Consider the following 11,729-nt stretch of genomic DNA (forward strand, 5'->3'; position numbering starts at 1 on the left):
ATTGCTGTGCTTCTCTCACCATCCAGGTCGCTCTCGAAGGTCTCTGCTGACACCCAGTCGGTGGCGGGGCCGGTGCCGTTGATGGTCATGGCAGCCACTCTGAAGCTGTACTCGGTGCCCCGCTCCAGCCCTGCAGGAATTCCCACATAGCCTGTTCACGCCAATTCCTTTTGGCCTTTTTGTAATTTCATATAATCTCTGTATCCTTTACACATATTTGCACCCATGCAGCCTCCTGTTKTAACTCAGTCCCAGTATTTTTCCAGAAAGACCAAACACATTCCAGGGTCCCCATCCCATCCTGGTTCTCCCTGGCTGCCAAGGCCACAACCAGAGAGAYACCTTTTTATAAACAAAGTCAGTACCCAGGAGGGCTCTGGAAAAGGGCTGAGCTAGAAGGAGGAATTACCTCATYACCTCTGCTTCTAATTGATGATTTTTGTCAAATATGCTAATTTACCAAACTTATTMATCATATTCACCCTGTGGTGGGAGGGCTTTTATGGACATTCTTCCGTATCTGCTCTTGGAGGCCCCCAAATAAAGAGCAGATYTTATATTATCTCTGATACCAATATMATCTCCAAAGTGTGCTCTTTCATTTCTAGGGTCCATCAGGCATCAGGATCAGCTTGGGAATTCCCAGAGATCCTGGTTAAATCCCAAAGGAATGAGCCCTCTGCCCCCTGAAGTGTCACAGGAGGTCAGCCCTAGGAGGGCCTGTTTGCAGCCAGCTTTCATTTATGGTTGTTAATTAGTTTAATTAATTGCTTTTAACAACAGGAACACCGCCACCATGACCAACCCTGTGGGTGGCACAGGGGCAGCAGGTGAGCAAACACACACGCTGGTTTAATGGGCGAGTCTGCACTAAAAAATCAGAGCACTGTGCAGAGGTCCTCAGAATCTGATACATGGAACCTCTCAAACACGCTTTGGTACTGACAAAAGTATTCTGGAATGACAGAATTATCTCAGTTCTGTGAGGAAACTGAGACTCACTAAGGCACAGCTGGAGTTTCTGAGAAAAAATYAGAGTATCTTGTTAGAAACTCTTCTGGAATTTCCCATTTTCCTCTCTTTTGCCCAAGCATTCTCTTGCAGAGATTTCAGAGAGGAACACAATGCCGTGCACTGCTGAGCACAATTCCAGCTCTGGGAGCAACACGTGCCTGATGCTCAGGGATGGCCCAGACTGGGTTTTGAAGGGTACAAAAGGTAAATTCCCTCCAGAATATACCATGGACACAAAGAGGGATATTCCAGGGATGCCCAGGGCTGTTCCCAGGGCTCAGAGCTGGGTCCAGGTGCCTGTGCCAACCCTGCCCAGCCCCTGCTCCTCCCCCACACCTCCATCCCTGGCACTGGGCACACGGTGAGCCMAGGGGCACCTTCTCCAGGCCTTTTATAAACATTTTAAACAGAATCATCCAGATCATTTCATAGATCAAATGGTAAAATCAGGGGCAGGAATCAGGTCACCAGAGCCCAGCACCACCTGCAGCCCCCAAAAACTGCCTGGGGAGCTGCTGCTGTTTGTCTACCCAGGCAGGAACCCAGTGAAATTCTGTCCCTGAGGCCACCAAATACATTCAGGCTCCCTGGAGAGGTCAGGTCCTGCAGGAACCCAAMAGAATTCTGTCCATGAGCCCACCAAACACATTTGGGCTCCCTTGAGAGGACAGAACCTGCAGGAACTCAATGAAATCCCATCCCTGAGCACACAAAACACAGCCAGGTCCCCCTAGAGAGGTCAGGTCCTGCAGGAACCCAACAGAATCCTGTCTCACATCTCACAAAACACAGCCAGGCACCCCTGGAGAAGACAGGACCTGCAGGAACCCAATGAAATCCCATCCCTGAGCCCATCAAACACAATCAGGTCCCCCTAGAGAGGTCAGGTCCTGCAGGAACCCAACAGAATCCTGTCTCCCATCCCACCAAACACAGCCAGGTCCCCTCACCTTCGATGAGCTGGGAGAGCTGGGTGCCCCCCACGCTCTCGGTGACGTCGCTCTTGCGGGAAACTTTGCGGTAGCGGATTTTGTAGCCCGTGATCTGCCCGCTCTGGGTCCCGGCAGGAGGGGGCTGCCACTGCAGCAGGATGCTCTGGGGAAAGCAGACACGAAGGAATTCAGAAAAAAACCTTTTAGGAAAGGCTTTAAGGAAAATCTCCACTCACAATCCCAAAAGCACAATGGCCAAGTATTCCATTTTCTCTTCTCAAGCGCCCAGGACACTCCAAAAGTGTGTCTGTGTGTGCCCACCTTGCACACAGTGAGCAGGGGCTCCAGCTCTGCTCATTCAGGGCCTGATTAAAACCCTTCCACCATCAGTTGTGTCCCTGCATCCCACCAGGGACAGCTACAGCTGGAGTTTCTCCCAGCCCCACGTTCACATATTCTCTACAAAGAGCTCAAAAGCTGTGTGGAAGAAAAAAGCCTCAAAGCAGCTCCAAAATGTGGCCAATCTAAGACCCTCCCCCCCCAGCCTTTAATTTCCCCACTGGCAGCAGGAAATCCTCCACTCTTACCTTGGAATTCCGTACCTCCAGCGTCAGGTTCTGTGGTGGAGCACTGGGGACTGGAAACACGAAAGGAATTACAACTCCAAAACTTTCAGATATTGTATTTCCACACCCAAACCCTCTGCTCTCATTTGCTAAGGAAGTACAAACCACTCTGGTTTAAGACACCACATAAAGAACTACCAAACCCTCCCCAGGCACTTTCTGACACAGTGACTGGCTGAGGAAGGGTCTGGATTTCATCACCAAGAATAAATTCTTTATTCAGGTCTTTACTTATCACACCCATCTAAATAAAAAAATGTTTTATATTTAACAGTACTTCTCAAATTCTCAGAGGAGAGATCCCACCCATCTCTTTCCCAAGGCAAACCTTTAATGGACACACTGCTCGATCTGGGGAACCTCCACTGAAAATTCCGGCTGTGGGTTTGGTTATTCTGATTTTCTGTGATGGGAAAGCTCCAAATCCCCAGGGCCCTGTGACAGTGAGGAGGTGAAGAGCACCTCGGAATACTGGGGTTGTCTTTGAACTCCCACTCTTAGCTTGTTCTGTGCTCACTGCTCATTGCTCACCCAGTGCCAMCCCTGCCAYGGGCAGGGACACCTTCCACTGCCCCAGGGTGCYCCAAGCCTGGCCTGGGACACTTCCAGGGATCCAGGGGCAGCCACAACTTCTCTGACAAATCCATCCCAGGGCCTCYCCAYCCTYASTGGGAAGGAAGAACAGGGATTTCCCATGGAAAGGCATCTCCTGGAGCGGGACAGCACTGGGAGAGCAGTCAGGCAGGAGCACCAGGACAGGCTGATGGCTCAGACACCGGGAGGGAAGTGCCTCAGTCGGGCTGGGAGGCTCAGATTCCATCCCCAGCTGTAATCCCTGATCAGAAATTCCAGGAGAGGAGAGGCAATCCTCAGGAGCAGCACATAAACCTGGGTTCAAATGGTAATACCTGCAGAGTTATCCCTGCAACAAGGCACTGCAACAGATTAGGAGCAAAAACCCACATCAAAATGCAGATGCTTTGTTAAATCAGGGCTAAAGGAAGCTTAGGGAGAAATCCCTGCAGGGGACATGGAGATTGCTCTGGACACTGCAACAGGAAAGCCCAGGAGGGAAATGTGCATCATTTCAGAAAGATCTGAAGGTTATGAGATTGTAAGCAGCAAGATGACACCCTTCAGAGAGCTTTAGAAAAGAAGCACCTATAGGTTCAGTGTGAAAACCTCAGCTGGAGAAGAAAGAACTCCAGGAACACTTCAAAATGACATTACAGCAAATCATAAATGCTTCTTCAAACAACCAAGGAACTGGCAGCCCTGCACAGAAATCAGTGAGCAAATGGTCAGGTAGGGCAGAAAAAGACAAAGGTAAGGCACACAAGGCACTGGTGCTGAGGGGAAGGGAGAGGAGAGGTTCCCATGACATCTTTTCAAAGGATTCCCARAGTCTCTCCAGCTGAAATGTCAGGGTGAGGGACTGGGGAAGAGTCAGACGTGGGAACAGCAGCCTCTCACCAGGGCTGTGTTATCCATCCAGGAATTCTCAAAGAACTGGGGAATGAAAGTGCAGGGCTTCTGGAACCTCCCCCAGTTCATCTGGATCCTGGGAGTGGCCCGTGTTATCCATCCAGGAATTCCCAAGGAAATGAGGAGTGAAAGAGTTGAAGGGCTTCTGGAACATCTCCCAGTTTATCTGGATCCTGGGAGGTGGCAAAGTGGGGCCAGCACTGAACTGGGACCAGTCCAGATCCCCCTGCTGGGGCAGACCCTGCTATGGGGCAATAAGGCATGAAATTGAGAGAGCAGGAGCTAGAACRGGAGCAGAAACAGGGATTTCTCCCTTTTCAATGGAAATCCCTTTGATTTTAAGCAATGAGGCCATGAGRGGATGGGAGGGAAGTGCTCACTGGAGTAAAGAGCTGGGTGAAAGAAAGGCCAGAGCAGGAAGGGAGGTGGGGGAGATGAACCAGAGATCCCATGGAGGGATCCTGAGCTGGGTGGATCCCATGGTGTGATCYTGTGGTCAACAACTGCACAAAGACCTCGGGATGTTTCCCCTCAGTGCTCAGAAAGAGCCAAAAAAGCCACTCAMGTGCAAGGAACATCTCACTTTCATTTTTGACACTTTTTTAGACCACTCTGCCTGTGTTTTTAAACCAAAGGAGAAAAGAAATCTGGAGAAAAGCTCAGGAAAGGGCACTAAAGGTTGGAAGAGTTCCACAGGAGAAATGGATAACCATTCCTGTGCCTTTGGTATCTGGAAAATGGATGAACCAGGGAGACCATGGAGAGGTCCACAGAACRAGGGGAACAGAGGAATAATCAGTGGACAATGAATATTCCCTCTSTCAGGGAACAAGAGACACCTGCCAGAGCAGGGGCAGAACAGACAAAATGGGGGCATTTTCAGAGGAAATTTATCTGTGGAACCTTTGTCCCCTTGATGCTGTGGATAAAAGCTGGGTGGGTTCAAGCTGACAGGTCTCATGGGAGASAAACTGAATTAGCAAATTCCAGATAGCACACTCAGTCAGAAAGTGCCCCAGAGACAAACCTGGACACCCAGAGTTTGGGACAATACCTCTCTCTGCTCCTGGTCACCCCTGGGAGAGGATTCCAGGTTCTGCTGCCTTTCCACCTGAGTTCTCACACATAGATAAACCTCTCTATAACCAATATAAATTATCTCTGAAATAAATTAACTCTGATTACCCTGCAGGTGCTCATGTATCTCTGCTCACATCACCTCTGTACCTGCCTTATCAACAATCCTGACCTCATGTCCTGCTCTCAGCACACTGATCTAACAACATCCGTKCTGGAGTTGTTAAACTCCTGTTAAACACAGGAAAACAATTAAAATAAAACCACTCCAAAACCAAAACTCTGCTCATATGTAAAAAAAAGTGAGTGAACTACAAAATAATTTGGATTTGCTGCCTGTAGTGTATTTTTTYTTCTGTCCATGCTCAATGTAGACTCAATAATCCATGAAATAAATGGCTGATGCTGGAATGAAGGGCACCATTGTTCTGGAATCACAATCCCACATCCTTCTGCAGGTGCAGCAATTTCCYTCCACCCAGGTCTGCAAGGCCTCGGGGGGAACCGTGACCACAAACAAGGAGCAAACCCCATAAAAGCCCGGTTAAAGATTGACTCGTTGGAAATTGCYGGGAAATTCCTGAAAAACCCCAAAACAGAAGCGTTACCGTCAGAGAGGGTGCGCACCACGACGTCGTGGGTGGAGACACCGGGGCCGTGCTTGTTGTAGGCAACCACACGGAAACTGTACTCGGTGAACTTCTTCAGCCCCGTCACCGTGTGGGACAGCCCTGCCACGTCCACGTCCTGCCCGGGAGACAGGGACAGGTCAGCTGCCAGTGTCACCCACAGCCCCAGTGTCACCCACAGCTCCCAGTGTCACCCACAGCACCCAGTGTCACCCACAGCTCCCAGTGTCACCCACAGCCCCAGTGTCACCCACAGCTCCCAGTGTCGTTGACACCCAGCTGCCAGTGTCACCCACAGCTCCCAGTGCCACCCACAGCACCCAGTGTCATCCACAGCTGCCAGTGTCACCCACAGCACCCAGTGTCATTGACACCCAGCTCCCAGTGTCACCCACAGCTCCCAGTGCCGCCACAGCACCCAGTGCCACCCACAGCTCCCAGTGTCACCCACAGCTCCCAGTGTCATTGACACCCAGCTCCCAGTGTCACCCACAGCTCCCAGTGCCACCCACAGTACTCAGTGTCACTGACGCCCAGCACCCAATGTCACTGACACTAAGCTCCTGCTCAGGTCAGTTCCCAGTGTCACTAACACCCAACTCCCAGTGCCACCCACAGCATCCAGCTCCCAGTGTCACTGACACCCAGCTCCCAGTGTCATTGACACCCAGCTCCCAGTGTCACCCACAACACTCAGCCCCCTGTGCCACCAGCACCCCTCAGCTCCCGCACAGCCCCGTGGCAGCAGTGACACCGCTGTGCCACCTTTGGGCACAGCCGGGACTCGTGGGGATGCCAGCTCTGAGTTTACTTCCCTTCCTATTTCAATCCTAACATGGACACTGCTCCTGGACATGGAAAACTAAAAACCCAGCATAACACACATCACTATAATTGGAATAGTGGGATGCAGAAGGAGAAAAGACAACAGCCCAATTAAAAAACTGATGCAAAAATATTTTAAAATATTTGTTTTTTAAAGCTGGAATGATCCTGATGCACAATCAAATGGGAATGGGGCTGTGAGGACCGAATTAATCCTCATTGTTCTCAGGTGGCAGCCCATACTTGTACAGAACACACGGAATGCTTCAGTGGAATCCCAAGAAAATGAATCAATCAGATGCTCAGCAATATCAAAACATCAATCCCTGGATCCAAGAACTCAAGAAAGTTTTGATTAGGGATCATGCCAAAATCAGTAGTTAGCTTGGATCACTAAAACCCAGCCCATAACTCTGTGCAGCATCTTTTATACCTTCTTCACCACAACAGCTCAACAATGACAGGGCTGTTCGCTGCCTTCTGCTCTYGTGATAGGATGGAATCCTCCAAAAGCAACTCGATGTGGGCAAATACCAAATCAGGCCATCACCAAAAAAAAAGGTTTCGCTCCCAGACACAAACGTTTCATGCTGGAATTCTGATTTTAACTAATCCCCATATTTGAGGTCAGGGCAGTGTGAGTGAGGTACCTGCTCGGCGTGCTGGCCCTTCTCCATGTAGTAGAGTTTGTAGTTCTGGATGTCGCCGTTGCCCGAGAGCGGCGTCTCCCAGCTGACGGTGACCGAGGTGGGCGATGCGGAGAAGGCGCGGACGTTGGGAGCGGGGCCGGGCAGCTGGACTGGAGAACCAGAGAGCTCTGTGAGCACCCAGCCTGCCCACCCCGACCTCACCTGACAAAGGGGCACTGCTCCCATTGTGACATCCCACACGGACCCAATTCCCAAAGGACATCCCGCTCCCTGCGTCCCTTTTGTCTGGAATGACCCTAACAGGTGACTTGGCATTGGCTGAAACTTCTCCCTTTTACACTTAATGACAATTTAAAAGAATTCCTGTTATAACAGTTTGGGGAATTTGGCAAGGAATGTCCCATCAGTCTTAATGGTGACAAAAAATCTCACAAGCCCACCAACCTGGAAAWTTTTTGGAAATTTTCCCAACCTGGAAAATCTTTGGAAGCAGCAGGCTGCAAGTATAACTTTTGAAGAGCATTAAATTCTGGGAAAAGTTGTGAATGGGGAGAATAAAAAAAGGAATCAGTATGGATCCCAAATCGAGGCAAACCCCAGGAATATTCCCGCTCACCCTCGGGCTGCGTTGCCACCTTGAGCGGCGCCGAGCTCTCTCCGGGGCCGTGCCGGTTCTGGGCCACCACCCTGAACACATAAACTGTCTCTGGCATCAGGTTCTGGATCATCACCTGCGTCTCCCCAGCTCGACTCGTGTTCTCCACGCGTTCCCTGCGGGAGACAGAAGGGTCGGGCACAAACCCAGCACTGATGAGTAAACACGGAGTAGCTGCTCCTGGGCGTGAAACTGCCATGGGATTTCTGCTGCACCACACCACGGCCATGTGCCCCCAGTGCTGCTGACAAACCGCTCCCGATTTTGCAACTCCTCTTTGCACAAAACCCAACGTGCCGAAAGAATGGAATAAATTACACTTGACACMCCCAAACTCGGAGCGGTTTCTCTGCTATTGCCATGACAGCGAGYGATAATTCACGGTGACAGTTTATCCTACAGCTCGGGAGCCAGCACAGAAGCTATTTTAGCAGCACGCACAGTCTGGCGAGATTCAGGGCATTTCTGTTAATATTGTGGGGCTGCTTTTTGGAGATTTTTCAAAGGAGCTGTTTTAACGTGTTCTTGCACCTCCAGCCTTCCCTCAGCTCCTCGCTGCCGTTTGGGTTTGTTTGGAATATCCAGGGCGCAACCATGGCACCAGTGCTGGTTCTACAAAAGGAGTGGAGGCAGAGTGGATCTGTTGGATCTGAGCAGAGATCCCAAACTTCAGCAGTGCCTGGGGATGGATCCAGGCCAAGAGAACCCCCATGGAAGGAACACTCCTGGCWTGGGGTGGGCATCCGTGATGGTGCCTTAGGATTTTTAATTTCTGTATTTTCATGTGTCTGTATTCTTGTAYTTCTCCAGTGCACAGCACTGAGCTCCTGTTCTCCCATCTTTAAACAAAACAATTCCTCTCTGGGCCTGAAATCCAAGGACACTTCGATGCCTCAGAGCCCCAAAATATGGAAACAGCAGAGAATTGGGGGGAGCAGTTTGKGGTGGGYGACATCATCACCTGCAGGTGTCATTGGAGAATTGGGGCCCGATGTGTTCATGAGACAGAACTTACAAAAGGGGAAAATCTCGGGGTCCATTTTGGGTGTAGGAGGAGGAGGCTTTGTCTGCCCTCAATGTACCAGCAGGCCTGGATTAAATTCGTCTGCTCTTATTCCTAATTTTGGCCTCTGTTTCAGGTTTAGGTTTTAGGTGTCTGTATCTGTTTTGCAGCTGGGAGCACACGGGACAGCTGTGGGGTCACCCCAAGGGTCACGGTCRGGGCTCGGTGACCCCGCAGAGCACCCCCAGCACCGGAACCGGCACTCCCCTGCACAACTCTGCCAAAAACCACCCAGGAAACTCCATCTGCTCTTATCAAGGACTGAGGCAAGATTAAGGGATTAACCATTAACAAAGGGCAGCCTTTATTTCCGACGCTGCCGTGCACCTGAGCTGTGTTTGGGGTACACCATCTGTCCTTCCCTGGGAAGGAGCTCCCCGCTCTCTGTGAGYGCTGAGAACTCCAAAAGGAGGAATCAGCAACTTCCCACTGAGCAGATCCACGGGGATGTGCCAGCTCTGAGCACCATCCTGCCCTCGGGGCTGCCAGGCTCCCTGTGGGACAGGGACAGGCAGGGACAGAGCAGTCTCAGGCCCCCTGACTCCTATTGGAGCATTTCTGACAGGAACTCCACCAGAACCATCTCAGTCTTCCTTCCTCCCTTCCAACCACTCTGCTCCCATTTCCATCAGGGAAATAACTATGCCAAACCCCCATTTTTAATTTATTTCTTTTTGCATCCACTGGGGTGGTTGATTTAGCAAAACTTGGCTGAAAACATTCTGAAATCCCTGTTGGTTTCTGCACTATTACCCTGTAGCTATAGAGAGGGGAACAATGCAGTCTCTGTAACTAAACATCTATTTACACCCATTTTCTAGAATGTTCCCCTTCAGAAGCTCAGTTGAAATGGCACTGCCTAAACAGCTTCATTTAGTGCAGCTTTTTATTAATTTTCATCACTAATTTTTCCACTTCTAGCAGAATGTTTTCCTGAAAACACRTTTCCAAGTGGAGTTTCCTTTAAGATGTGCTGCAGCCACAAGGATGGATCTGAGAGCCCAATGGATTCACAGCTGTGGAGTAACATCCAGCTCCCATTAATATGCAAAATACTGCATTTTCTGCCTCAAGTGGAAGTGCACTCCCCTGGTTTGAGCTGGAAAAAAATGGTAATCAGCAAACCAAGGTAATTATTTAAAATTTAAAAAAAAATCAGAATTCTTTCACTGGGAAGACAACATTTACCAAAAACAAATGGACACGTCACGGTACTGCAATTTTCAGTAATAACTGGGAATGTGGCTTCACACCAGTGTGGGACAAACAGGGACAGATTAATGGAATTAAGTGCTGCAGGAACCCCTCCTTTATGGCCTTTCCYGGGGAGCCTGAAGCACCTTTCCCAACGTGCCCAGGGTGGGATAACAGCCAGATGGGCCCAGGAATAATGGCATTACCCTGCAGGTCGTTATGGCTGTCCCGTGATCCCACTTCAATCCCCAATTAAGGACTGGGTTAATGAACCAACCAGGGAAGGTTCTCAGCAACTCTCACACACCCACRGGAAAAGTCTCCAGTGCTACTCAGGAGTTTGGCTGGAAATGCCACGGTTAAAGCTGTATTTAAACCAAAACCTGACCTTTGGGGAGCTGTCAGGGAGTGGGCACTGTGTGTGCCAGCTGTGGGGCCTGCCAGGGAGCTCCAGGGCAATTCTGAGTGTGATCACACACAATGAAACTGCATCTGCTGTGTCTGAGGCACACACACTGCAAATTCAGMAGGGTCTGACCATCCCACATGTGTCGTTCACCACCTCAGACCAGCAACGTGATGCTGTTCCTTTATTTTTGTCCAAATCCCGAGGTCTGGAGTTCTTCCACCTGAGTGCTTGTCTGAAGTTCCCAGAATAAAAACTCCCTGCAGCACTGTGGAATTTCCAGCCTTTTCCAGGGCAACTGCCCTGAGTGTGGAATCAATAAAATCCTGACAGGGGATGAAACGACCCTGCAGCTGTGAGACAGAGCCTTCTCTCTGATCACATTTTGTGGGTTCTCCTGAGGTAGAAATGATCCTGCAGCTGTGAGACAGAGCCTTCCCTCTGATGTCATTCTGTGGGTTCTCCTGAGGTGTGACAGGGATGTCCCTTCATCCCCACGTCACTGCCTCCAGGGAGCCGCTCCGGTGTCACCAGGCCAAGGTGGGAAGGTCATGGCTGGTGACATTGTGCAGAAATGTCCCCTCCACAGCCCCTTCCTTGCTTTGAAATGTTCCTCTTGGGATCACAGAGTGGGCTGGATTGGAAGGGAAATGAAAGGTGAYGCASGGCCACCCMTGCCATKGGCAGGGACACCTTCCACTGTCCCAGGGTGCTCCAAACCCTGTCCAGCCTGGCCTGSAACACCTCAGATATCAACAGAGTAAGGCACCAGCAGGAAAACAACATTTGTGAGGCAAATAAAATGTTACTAATTGCCTCAATTGATTGCCATGAGCCTGTACAAGGTGTCTATCCACAGGATTAAGGAAGAGKAGGAATTCCCCTCTGGAGTGTTTTCTGCTCCAAATGACTTTGTTGAGTCTCACACTCTCATCAATAAGGTGACAGATAATTTTCCCTTGAGTAATAAATCTGATAAGCTAATCTGCAATTAATTAAGCATTGGTCCAAATGAATGTTCACTCCAGCTTCCTCAAACTTATCACAATTCGAAACTGCAAYTCTGAGCAGAAGATCCCACCAGGAMRGAGAAGGGGCAGATTGATGAATTATCCATTGGGATAATAGGTCAGAAGCTGATGATAGTGAGGAATTCCCCGAATTTCTGTTTAC

General features: G+C 50.0%; 1 protein-coding gene across 1 annotated transcript in view; it reads right to left on the bottom strand.

Moving 5' to 3' along the window:
• The window catches only part of NEO1 (neogenin 1), a 165,931-nt gene that overhangs the window by 31,447 nt on the left and 122,755 nt on the right, over positions 1–11,729 (bottom strand). Inside the window, exons 9-14 of the mRNA XM_057378764.1 lie at positions 7,855–8,009; positions 7,239–7,387; positions 5,743–5,881; positions 2,534–2,583; positions 1,965–2,109; positions 20–130 (exon numbers count right to left, since the gene is read on the bottom strand). Coding sequence (XP_057234747.1) covers positions 20–130; positions 1,965–2,109; positions 2,534–2,583; positions 5,743–5,881; positions 7,239–7,387; positions 7,855–8,009 — 749 coding nt within the window. The remainder of the gene's footprint in view (positions 1–19; positions 131–1,964; positions 2,110–2,533; positions 2,584–5,742; positions 5,882–7,238; positions 7,388–7,854; positions 8,010–11,729) is intronic.

Source organism: Malurus melanocephalus, unplaced genomic scaffold (genome assembly GCF_030028575.1).
Source record: "Malurus melanocephalus ecotype Western Australia unplaced genomic scaffold, MMel_1.1 scaffold_372, whole genome shotgun sequence".
In the NCBI taxonomy this organism is placed as follows: domain Eukaryota; kingdom Metazoa; phylum Chordata; class Aves; order Passeriformes; family Maluridae; genus Malurus; species Malurus melanocephalus.